Here is an 18,512-nt window from a genome sequence, read left to right on the forward strand (position 1 = left end):
TTTCTATATAGTTTTATTTGTGTAATATCTATGAAATTAATCAAAGGAGTTTGAAAGAAATGGGAATGTTTCGCGCTTCTCCTATTATGATTGGTTAGAGTAAGTTAATTGATCATTGTTATTGGTCACAAGAAAATGATGCTTTTGAGTTAACTTATATAGTTTAAATTAATTTTAATGAATTCAATAAAATATCTGTAAATTATAATTGGTCATCGATAACGTTTCTTCGTTCTTATTGGTCGGAAAGTGTAATAGCACATCGGAATGTATAAAAGACTACGACTAATGCGATGGCAGAATTTTTGCATGCAGGCAACATTTGAGCATTTATCTGATTTTACTACATTTCACTTTACGTGACCGGTAAGGAACGTTGTGGATTTTTTTGCTTCTAAAAAATCATTTACCAAGCATTAATTTAATTATATATATTATACTATTTCGTATTTAACATTCATCGATCTTGAAATGTTTCAGGCAGATCATCGGTAAACTGGCTAGCTAATACACGTTTATTACTTGGCCGGATTTTTCGATTACGGTAGAGTAAGTACACTTTTCTTGACATTATTCATTTCTTATATGTATGAACATAGGTCAGTCTAATTTTAACAATGGTAAATTGAGAACTGGAGTTTTATGTAATAAATAGAAAATTTTTCGTTTCGTAATTCAGAATAAGATTCTTCAAATATACGTATGGGAAGAGGTTAGTGAAGTCGTGACGTGTCAGGTGAATACTTCATTCCATATGGTGGTTAGTTCTTCAACCTCTGATTGTTGACATGCTGCTTTTTATCTCGAGTTAATTTATTTAATCTTCTTTCGAAAAAATATCTTTCTTTTAACGTTTAAAGAGAAAGGAATATAAAAAACATATTATGCAGAGATCTTTATAGATTTATCTATAATTATCAAGGTAATATTTCAACATAAGAAGCATGTTGTAGCTTTGGAATATTAATGTTTTTTTGTCATTTTAATTTATCTTTAAAAGTTGCCATTACGTTTTAGATTTTTATTACTTTATATATTTATATTTAATTCAGTCATAAATTCTATTTTTGGACTATGCTTTTTTATTGGTGAAATTGCTTTCTAATAATATATATAATCTATTTCTTTGCTTTGTTTAATTAATAAAATAATTAATAAATCAGGCAATATCTTTAAAAACCATATAAGTTATATCTTGATTAATCTCTTCATTCTGAATTTAAGAAGTTTATAGAAATATATCTTAGAAAAATATTTATGTATTATAATATATTAATTAACTAGATTATCTATAATGATTTTAATAAAAAACGAAAATAATAAACTATTCAATGATTTCTCATTAGTTCTATTATATTTTATTACTTTTTACAAAGTTTATACTATAACGTAAATGGTTTTATAAAGTAATTATAACGAAACATATTTTTACACATGTAATATAAAATAACAAAAATTATTGGGTATATTAGTTTTTTTATATTTTTTGATATGAAGTAATGATCATGAAAATAAATATTATTAAGCTACATACATAATAATAAAGTAACTATGATTCAAAAAGTATTAATTATAGAGATAAGTTGATTTTATTTCAATATTTGATTATTCATTATATTTCTATATTGGTGTTTATATATCCTATTAATTTTTTTTTTGTTATTTTTGAGATATATAGAAATAAATATTTATAATAATATATCTTTTAAATAATATATTTTTTATATAAATAAAATAAAGTATATACAAATTAAAGAGCAATATATATATATTTATTATCATTCATCGATTTATTTTGTTTTATAGTGCTACTGTAAGGACTTGGCACGAAACAGGACAATCCCAATATGCAGCAGCAATCAGTAATGGAAGAGGGAATGGACTATGACCCACCAACCTACGATGAAACATTCCCAGTTCTCCCAGAATCAGCTTCAAGCATTGGGAGATTAAATAGTTTCTCTTTAAATAATAATATGCAACTTGGGCGTATAACAATTACCCAGGTATCATTTTCAATTGATTATAAACTATGAATCATCATATGTCATTTTGTCATATAGGTAATTCTGTTTTATATGATTTTATTCAAATTATACTTTCTTTTTTCTTTATTTTATAGATATTTCGCGTACCAGGAGAGGAACGTAAATTTGATCATAGTGATAAATTTGGAGAACGTGAATCAATTAGAACATGTAAAGCAATCATGAAGGAGACAGATACTATTATCGAAATAGCAACTTCGAAAGACCAGTCTCTTACATTCCTAATCACTGGTAAACAAAGTCAAGTTTTGGAGGCAAAACGACGAATCTTAACAACATTTCAAACTCAAGTATGACTTTTAATTTCACTTAAATTATTTAGAAATATGATGTAGTAGCTTTACTTTATCTATTAATTTATACTTTTATAATTATTTATTTCAGGCAAGTAAACAAATCAATATTCTGAAGGATCATCATCGCTGGATTCTTGGAAAACAAGGGCAAAGACTCAAAGATCTTGAAAAAACAACTGCAACAAAAATTAATGTACCGGGTGTACAAGATCAATCAGACATAATAACAATTACAGGAACTAAAGATGGGATAGAAAAAGCTGAACATGAAATCAGAGTTATCTCTGATGAACAGGTAACCATGTAATTCCATAGATCTTTTGAAACGTTATTTATATATAATATACATTATATTAATATTTTAGTCTAGAAAAGCTTTTGAAAGGATAACTATGCCAAAAATTTATCATCCTTTTATATATGGTGCACATAATGAGAATTTAAATGCAATGATGAATGAAACTGGTGCTCGCATTAATATTCCTCCACCCTCTGTACAAAATGATGAAATAACTATAGCTGGAGAAAAGGAAGGTGTTTTATTGGCTAAACAAAAAATAGAGAATATTTATAAAGATATGGTATAATGTTATAAATATAAATATTTATTATTTGTTGTTTCTTATTATACTTATTAGTTCAATATTAATGTTTATCATATTTCCAACTTAGGAGAGAAGGTGTACAACAGTTTCAGTTGAAGTTCCCAAATCACAACATAAATATGTTATTGGACCTCGTGGTAGTACTATAGCTGAAATTTTACAATTAACTGGTGTAAGTGTAGAAATGCCAGCTCCGGATTCCGCAACTGGAACGATTACTCTCAGAGGTCCACAAGAAAAATTAGGACAAGGTAAGATAACTATTAAGTGCTTATGTTAACAACTATGTAATTTGTATATTTATAATTTTTAGTTTTTCGTGTTATAATTTTATTATTTTTTATATGCAGCACTAGATAAAGTTTACGAAAAAGCTAACAGTGTACGAACGGCTGGAGTAGAAGCTCCTGTTTGGCTACACAAATATATAATTGGAAGGAAAGGTGTAAACATAAAAAAAGTTACACAAGAAATGCCTAAAGTAAACGTAGAATTTACTGGTAAGGAGGATAAAATTAAAATTGAAGGCCCTCCAGAAGAAGTTGAAAAGGCACAAAATGAACTTCAACTTATGGTTAACGACCTCATGTCAAAACTTACCTTCACAGAATTAAATGTTGATCCTAGATTCTATAAACACATAATTGGTAAAAATGGATGCAATGGTAAGAATTTTACATTTTTTTTCTTGCTTTTTGTTAATCCGTAATATTGAAATAAACCTATATTTTCCAGTAAATCGTGTTAAAGAAGGTACAGGTGTTATAATCAACATTTCTGAAAATGATGGTAGTAATGTAATACGTATTGAAGGCAACGTTGCAGGTGTAATGAAAGCCAAAACGGTTAGTATGTGTGTGTGTACGCGCGCCACATATTCTTTTACAGTAATTGTTTTATTAAGATGTATTTATGAATTTTTATTACATTTTAATTGTTTAGGAACTCTTGGAGATGATTAAGAAATTAGAGAACGAAAATGAAAAAGATGTTGTAATAGATCATCGATTTTATCGCAGTATTATCGGCAATAAAGGAGATAATATTAAAGAGATTAGAGACAAATTTAATCAAGTACAAATTGTAATTCCTAGTCCAGGTATCCAATATTATGTATTTTATTTTTTCATTTATTTTAACATATAATCTTCCTTTGATCCCTTAATATTACGTATATATAAATTCTTTTTCTAGGGGAGAAAGGGGATATTGTTAAAATTAGGGGACCCAAAGAAGATGTTGATAAGTGCCATAAATATTTGATGAGACTTGTGAAAGAACTAAATGAAAACAATCATGTATTAGAAGTTCCCATTTTCAAGCAATTTCATAAATTTGTAATTGGAAAGGGTGGTGTTAATATCAAAAAGGTAAGTAAGGAAGAAAAGAAAGGCAATGTAACCTTAATTCTTCTTTATACTGTCATAATGTTATTTAGATACGAGAAGAAACACAAACGAAAATTGATTTACCTGCGGAAGGTGAAAAAAGTGATGTTATTACCATTACTGGAAAGAAAGAAAACGTAGAAAAAGCTAAAGAAATGATACAAAAAATACAAAATGAAATGGTATATATTATAAGAACATGAAAACGCAAAAAATTGAATAATATTATTAACACTTCATATCATTTTTGTTTATTAGGCTAATATTGTGATCGATGAAATTATAATACCACCAAAGTTCTATAATTTCTTAATTGGAACTGGCGGTAAATTAATACATTCTATTATGGAAGATTGTGGTGGTGTAACAATTAAATTTCCCACTGCTGAAAGCAGAAGTGATAAGGTAAACAAATAATTTTGAATAAATATTAGAAATGTAAGTTGTTCTTTTGAAATCAATGCATGCAATTTTCTAGGTATGTAACAAAGGTACAAACAAATGTTTCATACAAAATTAAACGGTTTCGAGGAACACATCAGATTGATTAATTGAGCAGATTTTTTATAATTTGTTTGAACACTTCTTCTATCAAGGTATTTTTTTCTCAATAATATTTTGTAAATTTTTATTAAAACTACTTTAAAAAATCATATTGAAACGAAACATTTCTTATCGTAGTTAATTTGCAAAAAAGAAATGCTCCAAAATAATATAAGAGTAAATTTGTTGTTTGAATTATAAAATATTAATTATTGTGTCACTCAAACCATTTAATTTTGTATAACATATATTTTTATATTTGTATCAAAGATAAAAATGTATACAGTAATGAAAATACACAAATGTAAAAAAAAAAAATAAAATTATTATATTTTAATTAGGTGAGTATCAGAGGTCCAAAAGAGGACGTAGAGAAAGCAAAACAGCAACTGTTAGAACTCACTAATGAGAAACAACTTACGAGTTATTCTGTTGAAGTTCGTGCCAAAGTTCAACACCATAAGTTTCTTATTGGAAAAAATGGTGCCAATATCAGAAAGGTAATATTCTCAAGCGGATATTTATGTGTAATAATTATAAAAATGAAAATCAAAATAACATGTGAATTAATTTTTGTATTAGATAAGAGAATCTACAGGTGCCCGTATAATTTTTCCGACTGAAGAAGATCAAGACAAAGAAGTTATTACTATTATGGGTAAAAAAGAGGCTGTAGAGAAAGCTAAAGTTGAATTGGAAGCAAATATTAACGAAATTGTAAGATTTTATCAATATTTTTTAACAATATACTTAATATTTCTAAATAATATTTTTGGTTGTCTTAGGATAACATCACTGAGGGTGAAATACACATTGACCCTAAACATCATAGACATTTTGTAGCAAGAAGAGGAGGTGTTTTACATCGTATTGCTGATGAGTGCGGTGGGGTACAAATTTCTTTTCCAAGAGCAGGTGTTGATAGCGACCGTGTAATTCTTAAGGGATCACATGAATGTATTGAAGCTGCAAAACAACGAATGCAGGAAATTGTTCGAGAACTAGTAAGTTATAATATTACTTTGTACCTTTCTTAAAGTCATTATAAAAGACATTTTAAATAAAAAATGGATCTTTCGAAGAATATATTACATTATTTTTGCAGGAATCCATGGTAACAGTAAACTGCATAATACCTCAAAAACATCATCGTACTGTAATGGGAGCTAAAGGCCACAAAGTTCAAACTATTGTATCTGAATATGACGTGCAAATCAAATTTCCTGATCGTGATATATTTGGTAAAAATAATTAAATATTTGTTTTAAACGCATATAAGTATAATTAAATATAAATATATATTTTATTACATATATTATTAAATAATTTAATAGAAAAACATCACATTACTGAAAAAATTGATGGTGAGAATGGAGAACTCTCAGACGTTCTTGTGTGTAATATAATTCGTATCACTGGTCAACCAGATAATGTAGCTGCTGCTAAACAAGCACTACTCGATCTTGTACCTATAACAATCGAGGTTAGTATCTTTTAAATATTTTTCAAAAAAATTTCGTTAATAATCATATAATAAAAATTTGTCTTTTTCAGGTACCAGTACCATTTAATTTTCATCGTTCAATCATTGGTCAGAAAGGTCGTGATGTACGAGAATTAATGAATATGTATGATGTTCGTATTATGTTATCACCTGCAGAAGAAAAACTTGATTATATAAAGGTATATTTTTCATAAATATATTCATACGATTCCTTACATAATTTTAAGTTATAAAGATATCATTATTAATGTAAAACTCATTGATCAGATTTCTGGAACACCATCGTGTGTTGAAAATGCGAAACAAGCAATTCTTGAAAAGTGCAAATCTTTAGAAGCTGATCGTCAGGAGAGAGCACTTAAATCTTTTGAATTAAAGGTATTTAATATATTAGGGTAATATATATTTACACATACACACACAAAATATATAACAATCAATATTTTATATCTTTCTCATATTATTATTTCATAGAAAAAAAATAAATAATAATAATAATAATAATAATAATTTTAACGTACTGCGTATTTTTAGATCGAGATTGATCCAGAATATCATCCAAAAATAATAGGTCGTAAAGGAGCCGTTATTAGCAAAATACGTAGTGATCACGATGTTCAAATTAATTTCCCTCGCAAAGGTAATCCAGAAGAGCATATCATTACTATTACTGGTTACGAAAAAAATGCTTATAGTGCGCGTGATGATATAACAAAAATAGTTAATGAATTGGTAAGATTAAATCATGTTGATAAATAACAAATTTGATGGATGCAAATTTTATTATCAGGTATTATTTTTCTGTAGAATCGATTAACAAAAGAAGAAGTACATATAAACGCTGCTGTACATTCACGCTTGATTGGTTCAAAAGGCAGAAATATTCGTAAAATAATGGACGAATACAAAGTGGATATTAAATTTCCACGAAAAACTGATCCTGATCCTAATGTTGTTACAATAAAGGGTGCAGAAGAAAATGTTGCTCAAGCTAAAGATCATCTTCTAAACTTAGAAGAAGAATACGTATGTGTCCTGCATTTTATATCTTTAAATATAATATTGAAAATATATAAAATTTATGTTTTAAATTCTAGATGCAAGATGTATTAGAAAATGAATATCGCGAAAATCTGCGTACACCTCACCACTATGATGGAGGTTTAACTAACAATGTAAGTGAGTCTGGTTTTATCGTGAAAGGGGGTCCTTGGGAACAGCAAAGGCAACAGAATGCTCCAAATACTGCAAGTGTTGAAGAGTTTCCACAATTCGCTGGATATTCTCATGTACCAATTGTAGCCCCTGATGGTCCTTGGGGTGTTAAACGTTAAGAATTATCTCTAGAAAGTCATTATAAGGTAATTTTCCTCTGACAAACAGTATAAAAGTATATACGCCCTTCTGGGTGATTCCCCTATTCCATTACTGATGTTGCTGCATACGACCTGGCCACTCTATTGGACTTTGACACTGGTTTGCTACATAACGTTTGACGATGATGTTTATATTTACAATTCACACCAATGTCCTATGTATCTGTAACTGCAATGCAAGACATTATAATTTTGTTGCCACGTTACGCATATACATTGAGATACAGGAAGCACATGATTTTATACACAATGAAATGTGTAGCCTTGTAACTATTTTTGTTGATATGCCTTTCAGGTACAGATATGTTGTACTTAAGGCTGTGGGTTCTTAGAAGGTAGTCTTTTGTGTATTATATAATTCTCAGATTGTCTATTCATTTAGATTGTGTGAGTGAACTTTTCACTCTGTCTGGCATAATATTTTGTTAATTTATTTATATTTTTGTATATAAATTGCTTCTTTTTGTTGTGTTAAACTTTAATGAAATCAATTTTAAACCACATCATGATATTAGAAACTATGGAAAAATACATGCGTATCAAGAAGCTTTAAGGTCTTTCTAAGGAAAACGTTCCTAGATCTTATTGTAATTTCATACTTTGTTACCTAGTTGGTAGGGCTGCTCTCTGCATCCCTAAATTCCGATATATTATACAAAAAGTTAATGAGAGAGAATGTAACACTACTTATTACTGGTTTTGCTTGAAAGCTTTAAAGATAATATTGTGCGTTGGAGGAACAATCTTTAGAAAGCCTTGACACGCACGTGCGCTCTTTTATAGCCACTGAAATATGAGATGCAGAAACGCCGTTGTTGAGAATCGTCAATATTTTGTAGGTCAAAGAAGATATAAAGTACATTTCGTTAGAAGACTTTATTTATTTATTCATCACTTAATGTATCATGTGCAAACCTGCATTCTACTATTTCTGAGGCCAACTAGCTAAGAAAAAAATATTCGGTTCAAGTGCCTTGTCTATTTTCTTCAAGACAGCTCATTTCAATTGTTAGAGGAATTTGAATATTAGAAAAAAGTCTCGCGTGCTCTCGCGCGCCAGAGGGAGAGAGAGAGACATATATTGATAATAACTATATTAATAAATATAATCAATGTATAACAGGTACCACATAAGTACATAATACTACTATTATAAAGACGATAATAGAAGTATCATGTATGCAGAAATTCACTTATATTTTTTAGATTTACAGTACTTTTTATAAGCTTACTTGGTATAGCGACCTATGTCATCCCAGTGCATGGTTAAATATAAGAAAGCAAGAATTAGCAAATCTTAACATACTTAGTTTGGCTAAGAGTTTGATAGAAGCTGTGCATGAATATACTTTTTCTAATGAGTTATAAATATAAAAATTGTAATTATTACATTCTCTGTACACATAGATAAATAATGTCGAAACACGTGAATTTTATTGTAAGAATATACTACATAACTGATTTATTGTTACACAGGAGTTCTTCTTTTCTATCCCAATATGTAATATCACATTTTAATCTTGTTCGAGTAAATCTGATACATTTAATGTTTTTAATTGTTGAACAAATCCACTGTTAGGTTTGATACAATTTCTTTTACTTTTAACTTTTTGGTATGCATCATCATATGAAAGATTTTCTAAAGCCATCAAATAAGAAATAACAATAGTTGGTGAGCGGGACACTCCTGCATTACAATGTACAAGAATATTTTCATGACGATTTTTGTGTATTATATTAATACATGTTTTTATTGGTAAGAATATATCTGATTCTGGCAAATCTAATAACTCACAGTGATAATATTCTATGTTATTAAATTTAAGATTCAGATTAATACCAACACTTAAAATGTGTTTTATGTCATATTCCTTAAGTATTTCTATACTGACAGCAGGATCTTGTGAACTAAGAAATAAACCATGTATAATACAAGCAATATGCATATCAGGCTTTTCATCGAGAACAAATGGTAAACCTTGTGTTAATTCTTTCTTTACCCCATTCGCAACCTCATATCTTCTACCAAAAATATCTGTAGTAACTGTTCTAGATGGTCTCAAATTTATACTTTTATTTTTTATAAGAGTTTGAAAATTCATTGCAAAATAAAATTTATCATGCAATGAATATTTTTATTAATATAAAAAATGCAATATTCAGCAAATTGAACATACACTTATCAATAATTATTAGATTTATTCTCTATCATAAATTGTTCTAATTTATCAAGATCATAATCTACTTTTACAAGATGTAATCCATGTGCTGGTAGGACGTTCAAATGTTGATTCCAATTTTGATTTGATGGAACTTGTAACATTGTATTTATATCTTTTTCATTTATTTTTCCAGTTCCTAATCCAAGCAATGCTGTTGCTATTCGTCTAACCTATTTAATATCATACAAGAGATATTTATAAGTAATTTATAAACTGAATAAAATAAAATTTTAAACTATGCAGTATATTACCTGATTATATAAGAAACCCTTAGAACTAACTACAATATGCCAGTAATCAAAATTTGTAGATAATTCGTCAAAAGGCATCAAAGGTTGTGCTTCTTCTATACTTAAGGTATTTAATTTGCGTACGTATTTAAGGTCTGTAAGTTTTTTTGAATTTCCTGCAAATGTTCTAAAATCTTTAAGACCCATGAAAAGTTGTGTACCTTGTTTCATTCTTTCTATATCAAAAGTCTTAGATCTGAAAGGCACATGTAACAATTGTGAATACTTAATATTTAAATTTGATTTAAAGAAATTTTGTTATATATATTTTTATTATCACTACCTTAAGTGGTAAGTATGACATGTTTCTAGTATAGGTACCCTTTGTTCATCATATTTTTTAGCTATCATGAACCTATATGTATATGTTTTTGAATTAACTATTTTCTTGCTACAGAATTCGTCTACAACTGGAATACATTCTAATATCCTATAAACAAAGTAATTTTGTATCTATTTATGCAAGTAATATTACAATTATTGTACAAACTATTCTTATTGATAATACCAATTTTATTTATTACCTAATAAAATGTGAAGTTTTTATAAAGAAACGATTAAGTTGTTTTATTATCACTTCTGAATCATATAAAGTATTATATTTATTTTCCAGTATTATATGAGCTATTGTATATAATACATGTACACCTGAATCAGTTCTATAAATTTAAAAAAATAATTTTTATTTTTATATTAAAAATATTTCATAAACAATGTTAAGCAAGGAAATCTAATATTACAAAAATTACCTGCTAGTTAAATACAATCTTGCCTTTGATACAGGTTTTGGATACAAAGTTAGTAAACCTGTTTCTATAGCACCTTGGACAGAATCACTATCAAGAATATTTCTATTTGAATGTTTCTGCAATCCTCTTCAGACAGATTTTTGATTAATATCTTTTATTCAAAGAAAATAATTTTGATGTAAAATCACGTAATATAATAATTTACTATGTATATGTATATATATATATATATATATATATATATATATATATATATATATATATAATAAAAACATATAATTTAATAGTTTAACATTTTATGAATATATATATATATAATTTCGTTAAGTAAAGTTAACCAAATTTATAATTCATAAAATGTTAAACTATTAAATTATATATTTTTATTAATATTTTCGGTTTATTTTTCTACAGGTAAATTCATGCTTATATAAACATAATATTCTTATAAAAAAATATATGTAACATCGTATAATTATATATGTTATATAAAAGATATATATTATCTTTCATGACAATATCTGTATTTAACAAAAAAATGTTATATACCTATATAATGTTCCAATAAAGGAAAATTTTAAAAAATATTTTCCCATTTTTTATTGCTTATGACTATCTAATTGTTTTTTACTACTCAAAAATATCTTTAAACCCTCATACTACGTAATTGACTAGCGCGTACTGATAGATTAAGGTTGAAACGTGTATGACTTTAGCGACATATACGGGCAAAATATCAACTATAAGCATAAGTGAAAAACATTACGTGCCTGTTGCATTAATGTATAATCTTATTAAATTATATTTTTTTCAAGTGTAATTTATCATTGAGTTAATATGGGTTGGAGTAGATCATAGTAAGCTGTAAAATCACATTTAGTCTTTCATATTTATATCCATCTTTGATGCCGTGCTTGTGATAATCCTTTCTAAATATGTACGATATTTCGCCAACACGCATTTATTTTACAATATAAATATATAAAAAATAATATAATTAATATATATATACATATACATACTATATAATTAGTATATAAAATTGTGATAAGACGGAAGATTAGAAAATGTATATATAAATATATATTATTATATATAAGTATATATATACTAATTATTATTTTTGACAAAATAATCAATAAGATCAATAAGATTTATTACCTATTTGTATATATAAATATATGTACAGAGCTATATTATATAAAAATAAATATAAAAGTGATAATGTGTAGTCCAAACTGATAAGCAACTAGTTTTTTGAACTTGAATTTTAATCTGAATTTAAATGTAATTGCAAAAAAAAGAATAAATTAGATGATTATATTCATTTACATTGATACAATAAAAAAAACTAGCAGAATTCTCTAATCTAGAATCGATGTATTATAAGCTAGATCATTAATAGTTTATTAATCCTATTATAAGATATTAGACTTCAATATATATAGCATTTATATGTTGAATATGTACATTTACATTATATATTCATACATATTTATACATACAAATACACTTAATCTTTTTTTATATTGATAACATTCTTATAGTTTTTCTGGTTATTATTCATCATATTATTCATTCAACTAATTTATGAATTTATCATTTAATCTATGTATTATATCTAGGACTTTTATTTAACATTTTTTATTTCTCTTAATAGATTTGATGAAGAATCTCCATATGCAGTAAGATCAGATATTGATATTGTATACTGTCATATTTTGATCTCTCTGTAATCTTAAGTTTCTTATGTCATTTTCTAAACAGCGCATTAGTAATGAATAAGACATCAGATTCAAAGAATTCATAGAATTAAAAATCCACACTTTTCCTCTTCTCTATCTCATCTTGAAATGTTTCTTTAGCCATTTCATTTCCTTAGTTCTATTGCTTTTATTTATTGCTCATATCGTACTTTTATATTGTTACTTAATAAACTGTTTTTCATGATCTTTAATTGCAAATTTTAAGTGATACCTCAAATTTGTCAAATTAATCTGGAAGGATTATGTTAAAACTGAATGTTACAGTTTACATTACACATTTTACATTATATGTATTGTTGGGCCAATGGCAGACATTCGATACATCAGAAAATTTGTTGGACATAGAATAAAATATTAAAATACGTTTAACTCTATCATAAACAGAATTATCTCAATATTAATATTTCTTGTCTAGTGTTACTTTATATGTATACATCTGCAGTGGCTTACGAAAGTATTTGAACATTCGCTATTAATATTTTAAATAATAACAGAAGTTCTGAGGGTAATGTTGCAACTACTATAAGGTACAATTATCGAAATTATGTATATAAAATTTGAAGTGAATCGAATAATATTTATAGAAGTTATGAAACGTTTATTACAAAGATGTATTGAAATAGGATCACAAAAATATTCGAACGCTATTACTTATACGTATTTTATTTTATTTAATATTTAGTTGATCCTCTCTTGGTTTCAATTATGGCTTTGAGATGATGTTGCATGCTGTGTACTAGCTTTTCAATTGTTATAGATCTAGTAGAATTCCATACTTCTACAATCTTCTGTGTTAGTACATCTTTTGAACTTATTTCATAATTTTTTAATTTCTTGCCGATTTGCATCCACAAATTTTCGATGGATTTTGTATTATATAATAATCATTCTTTTACAATTTTAATCGTATACTTGGAATCATTGTCTTGCTGGAAATAAAAATTTTCCAACAATCCTAATTTCGTAGTACTTTTTTTAAAATTATGTTTTGGGATATATGAATACTTATATTTATCTAAAATACTATCTATAAAAACAAGATTTCTAATACCGTTTGCAGACAGCCACACATGACAGCTCAATTACCGTGTTTTATAGTTGAATGTACATTTTTTACATTCATTTCCAAATTGGATTTTCTCCAAACAAAACGAAGTACATCCGATTCAAATATATTAAATTCGTCAGAAAAAATCACTTTGTTCTAGAAATCTTTATTTAGGTATTCTTTTGCAAATTTCAAACACTTGATTTGATTCGTCTTCCTAATAAGTACTTTTTTTCTTGGAATACTATCATGAAAATCATTATTGCGTAAAATCCTACGACATAATTCATGACGAACATTCTTTTTAAATTCTGATGCAACTATTTGAGCAAGATTTGTAGCTGAAGTATTTGAATCTTTTTTATTTCACGTATCATAAATTTTCTTCTCTCTGTGAATTAGTTTCTTTAGACAACGTGTACGGTGCTTGTTCATAATTATTTTTTCGGTTTTTGATTTTTTAATAATATAATGTATTGTAGATTTACATCTCCGTACTAATTCTGTAATCTGCCTATATGATTTCCCTTCTTTATGCAATTTTAATATTAATTTTCCACGAAAAATATACTAAAACAGAAGATTGTAGAAGTACAGAATTCTATCGAGTCTACAATAACTAAAAAGCTAGAGCACAACATGCAACATTGTCTCAAAACCATAATTGAAGCCAAGGAAGGATCAACTAAATATTCAATAAAATAAAATACATATAACTAATAACTTTTGTGATTCAATACATCTTCGTAATAAATGTTTCACAACTTCTATAAATATTATTTAATTCGCTTCAAATTTCGTATACATAATCTGGATAGTTGTGCCTTATAGTAGTTGCAACATTACCTTCAGAACTTATGTCTAACATGCATATTTTTATTATTTAAAGTTTTAATAGCGAGTTCGAATACTTTCATGAGTCATTGTAGATGTATAGATGTAATGTAAAACTAAATAAGAAAAAATAACATTAAAATAATGGTGTTTATGATATAATTAAACGTATTTTAATATTTTATTATATGTCCAAAAAAACTTTTTGATGTATCAAATGTCTGCCATTGGCCCAACAGTACATATAATGTAAAATATGTAATGTAAACTGTGAGACTCAGTATTGACATGATATCGTAAGGTCTATCAATTTAATAGAAAAGAAAAAAAGAATCTTCCTATATTTCATATGATCGAAAGTTTTTTGTTCTTCCATAGAAAAATCTAAATCGATTAAATACACTTGATGGGATAATCTGAAAACACTTAAAATTTATAATTTAACAAAACTATGATAAAATCATAGTAATCGTTATCAATTCTAGGATAATTTTTTAGCTCAGGATTTTCAGCAATTAATATACTAATTCCTTTTTCTCTCTCTCCTTTATGCTTTTTACATTGTTTTACCTATACGTACCCCCAAGTGTTACTCATATGGGTGATATATAGGCAGTTAATATGGGTACAGTTCATGTGCGCGCGTATTAAATTGATAAATCATACGTTGTTCCGCGATAAATTCTCTTTTTAAATATCTATTCTCTCTTAAATGCACTATAAATGAATTTTGAATATATGTATTTATAATGATATACAAATTTTCTCGCATTGCAAAGTAATCACATTTAATGTAAAAATAATAAAGTATTCGTATGCTATTAGTATGAGTACTGACATTTATTTTCTTAATTATATTACGTAATAATTATTAGCCGTGACATTACAGCAAGATGGTATGTATCTTCTGGTATATAAGTGAAAGACGCAGTTGAGCTAGAGGGTCGAAGATACCCCGAAGCATGTTTCTTAGTGTAACACGCTGTTTATTTAGTTTGTGACATATTATATTTCATAATTTAAAGAAATTTACAATCATTTGAAACTGATTAGTTTTTATTTCGATTTTATTTATAATAAAGTAGAATCAAATTGAATCGGGAAAACTTTAGATTGTTCTTTAAATATTTCATATGATATAATGATCTATAAATAAAATGATTTATATGTAAAAAAAGTATTACAAGAAAATGTATTACAGATTAAAGTATTATATTCACTGCATTCTTTATTTCAATCCGACTTTATTTTTCAATAAAAATAAATGCATAATATTAGAATATAATAGATCATTAATTAGAATAATTATCTGCTGAGGCACTCGAATAAATGTGTTTGTATATATATATGTGTAGTTGATAGACTTTAAAAATATGATGATTGTTATTGAACTAAGATAGCTAATGGAAAAAGAAATGAATTTTTTAATTATTAAAAAAGAAAATCACATAACGAAAAATGATAATATTTCAAAGAAGAAAGTGAGCGAAATGATGAAAATATTTCAAAGAGAAAATTGAAAGAAATGAAAAAATATGAGTACGCGTGAGAAAATGTCTCTATGTCGTTCAAAATATTGTATTATCATAATTTGGCATATTACAATGATGTGATATTAGAAATGGAATCGATACTTTATTCAATAGTCAAAAATCAACTTTTTAGTAAAGAGGTATTTCTAGACCGAAAGATAATAATTACATTCTATAAAAAGAACTCAGGTTTTTTTTCTTTTTAGAGTTATATTAGAGTTACTGCTTTCTTTCCGTATTTTAGAATCAAAGATGGTTCTAATTCTTTGTCATTAACCATTGTAATATAACAAATTTAGTTATTACACTTTTTAAACGATAAACATTCTTAATTAGAGTTCTCTCGCACACACGTGAGGAATGCCCTGCATCAATAATTATGGCATTAAACAAAAAACATATTATGTCAAAAAGGCCCCACAAGTTTTGACTCAAGAGTAGGTAACTATATTGAGTTATTTTCGAAGATTCATCAACATGTTCGAATTTTCGAAAATCTTACTCGTATATATTTTATTATGTTGTCCCTCAAGATGATCTTATGTAGGAATATATTTTAAAAATTGAGACGACGTAACATTTCATCTCCAATTTCACAATTCTCTGAGTAGGCAAATACGATTATTTCATGTTTTATGTATTTTTATTATTAAATACATTTTTCACTTTTTTCTTCTTTAAAGTTCAATAAAATTCATTATTTTATTTTCATAAAATCAAATTCTATATTAGAATAATAGTCACGAAACGTATAAAATGTGACAACTGTGGGGATGATTGAGACTCCACTATATAAAGATGCATCTGATATATTATATATAACATGATGTGTGCCAAATGCTCCCTTTTCCACATGTTATGGAAAAAAAATATTTAAATTAAAATCGAAAATTCTGCATTTTCTTAAATATATAATCTTAGAAAAAATTAAAAAGTTCAGAAATTAGAAAATTAAAAACCTTGAAGAGTTCTTAAAATCATTAGGAAAATCGAAAAGTCAGAATATTTGTTGGTAATTTTTGTTCTTCTCGATTAAGAACTATCATTGGGATATAAGATATAATTCAAACAATTTCAATATCTTGTCATATCTTTTTTTTCAGAACTTAATCTTAAAGATATATAAATTCAATTTATGTTCTTTTTATTATATAAAGTTATAATTTTCTAACAACACAATGATTATATATTGTAATATAGTAATAAAAGATACTTTTTTAAATAACTAATATATGTACAGATACCATAGAACAATCAAGTATTGTTAAAAATAAATATTTTTTTTACTTTGTTCTTTGCATTATTAACTGTAATTATAAAACATTATTCTATGGTGTTAAATTTTTATAAATCAAATCAAAAGATAAATATTAATAAACTTACTGGGTTTTTTAATTATGATATAATGACATAATTATTAATGACTATTTTACATACCTAGGTTTTTATTAAGAAGAAACATTTCTTTCTTTTCTATTAAAATTGTTCATCAAGTTTTGCTCAAAGCGTCTGTGACTTCAGCGATAAGTATGCACAAAATATGAATTACAAATCAACCGGGCAACGCCGTCCCTACCATGCGTCTATTGTATCGATGTATAAGCTTGGTCCTTATTCCTTTCTCACTCGCTAACAATTGGTTTCTGTGTGATGGTTTCTGTGTAGTGTTAATAAATTGTGAACCCACACTTTTCAGTTTCTCATATCTATATCTTTTTTTAATGAAGCGTGTGCTCAGTGATCCGTGCTAGATACGATCTCGGTACGAATTTGTTTCACAATGATAAATGAATAGAAAATAATAAATATGATCGACACATATGTATGTATAAGAACTAGTATATAAATATGACAAAAAATAAAATTTTGTTGAATGTTTATTTTTTAAATAATTAGTGAGTATTTATATACTATAATTATTTAAATACAAATAATATGAAGCGAACTACTGCAGAGGAAATCATAACAAAATAGCGCTGAGAGAAAAATCTCGTATATAATGTGGAAACTTATATTTTGATTTATATTAAAAATGATATATACTATGTGTTCACTAAGTATTAATTTTAAAACAATAATCGACAAATGTATATACTTTATATGCATCTGTCATCAAACAAATTTATATTATTGCTTTGTTCTATTTAGCACAGATCACCGTGAAGTTCATGTCAGCCATCAGTAGAAGAAATAAATATAAGAGATTGGATAATAACACCTTATTAAATTATCAAATAAGAAAAAAAGAATAAATTCATTGTTTCATTTACATCGATACAATAAAAAAAAGTCATCGGAATCATTTTAACCT

General features: G+C 26.6%; 3 protein-coding genes across 4 annotated transcripts; 1 reads left to right on the forward strand and 2 right to left on the reverse strand.

Annotated features, from left to right (window-relative positions):
• Positions 1-276: 276 nt before the first annotated feature.
• LOC127063569 (vigilin) lies at positions 277-9,231 on the forward strand. 2 transcript variants are annotated; one of them, XM_050993527.1, is made up of 23 exons: positions 277-366; positions 481-549; positions 1,807-2,006; positions 2,123-2,338; positions 2,433-2,639; positions 2,710-2,925; positions 3,017-3,200; positions 3,300-3,614; positions 3,685-3,794; positions 3,892-4,048; positions 4,144-4,319; positions 4,388-4,519; positions 4,596-4,742; positions 5,222-5,380; positions 5,463-5,597; positions 5,666-5,884; positions 5,986-6,121; positions 6,215-6,363; positions 6,435-6,563; positions 6,652-6,762; positions 6,919-7,116; positions 7,192-7,410; positions 7,482-9,231. In XM_050993527.1, the coding sequence occupies exons 3-23, from the start codon at positions 1,848-1,850 to the stop codon at positions 7,716-7,718; spliced, it is 3,711 nt and encodes a 1,236-aa protein (XP_050849484.1). In that variant the 5' UTR covers positions 277-366; positions 481-549; positions 1,807-1,847; the 3' UTR covers positions 7,719-9,231. The 2 variants fall into 2 exon arrangements, with proteins under 2 accessions (XP_050849484.1, XP_050849485.1); XM_050993528.1 differs by lacking the exons at positions 277-366; positions 481-549 and adding an exon at positions 759-922.
• LOC127063571 (dual specificity protein phosphatase 19-like) lies at positions 8,622-9,862 on the reverse strand. Its single transcript, XM_050993530.1, has one exon. The coding sequence runs from the start codon at positions 9,860-9,862 to the stop codon at positions 9,275-9,277; it is 588 nt and encodes a 195-aa protein (XP_050849487.1). The 3' UTR covers positions 8,622-9,274.
• An 80-nt stretch (positions 9,863-9,942) lies between these two features.
• On the reverse strand, positions 9,943-11,736 carry LOC127063570 (tRNA pseudouridine synthase-like 1). Its single transcript, XM_050993529.1, has 6 exons — positions 11,571-11,736; positions 11,022-11,147; positions 10,797-10,931; positions 10,556-10,702; positions 10,234-10,468; positions 9,943-10,152 (listed from the first exon to the last, which is right to left on the reverse strand). Exons 1-6 carry the CDS (start codon positions 11,615-11,617, stop codon positions 9,943-9,945), a joined length of 900 nt encoding a protein of 299 aa, XP_050849486.1. The 5' UTR covers positions 11,618-11,736.
• Positions 11,737-18,512: the final 6,776 nt, after the last annotated feature.

Source organism: Vespula vulgaris, chromosome 4 (genome assembly GCF_905475345.1).
Source record: "Vespula vulgaris chromosome 4, iyVesVulg1.1, whole genome shotgun sequence".
In the NCBI taxonomy this organism is placed as follows: Eukaryota; Metazoa; Arthropoda; class Insecta; order Hymenoptera; family Vespidae; genus Vespula; species Vespula vulgaris.

Excerpts from the sequence above, each read along its gene's own strand:
- LOC127063569 (XM_050993527.1), top strand. The coding sequence starts at position 1,848 with ATGCAGCAGCAATCAGTAATGGAAGAGGGAATGGACTATGACCCACCA. Across the intron at positions 2,926-3,016 it reads AGAATATTTATAAAGATATG|GAGAGAAGGTGTACAACAGT; the intron begins GTATAATGTTAT and ends TTTCCAACTTAG. Across the intron at positions 6,763-6,918 it reads TTAAATCTTTTGAATTAAAG|ATCGAGATTGATCCAGAATA; the intron begins GTATTTAATATA and ends GCGTATTTTTAG.
- LOC127063571 (XM_050993530.1), bottom strand. The coding sequence starts at position 9,862 with ATGAATTTTCAAACTCTTATAAAAAATAAAAGTATAAATTTGAGACCA.
- LOC127063570 (XM_050993529.1), bottom strand. The coding sequence starts at position 11,617 with ATGGGAAAATATTTTTTAAAATTTTCCTTTATTGGAACATTATATAG. Across the intron at positions 10,703-10,796 it reads AAAACTTCACATTTTATTAG|GATATTAGAATGTATTCCAG; the intron begins GTAATAAATAAA and ends CTTTGTTTATAG. Across the intron at positions 10,469-10,555 it reads TGTCATACTTACCACTTAAG|ATCTAAGACTTTTGATATAG; the intron begins GTAGTGATAATA and ends TGTGCCTTTCAG.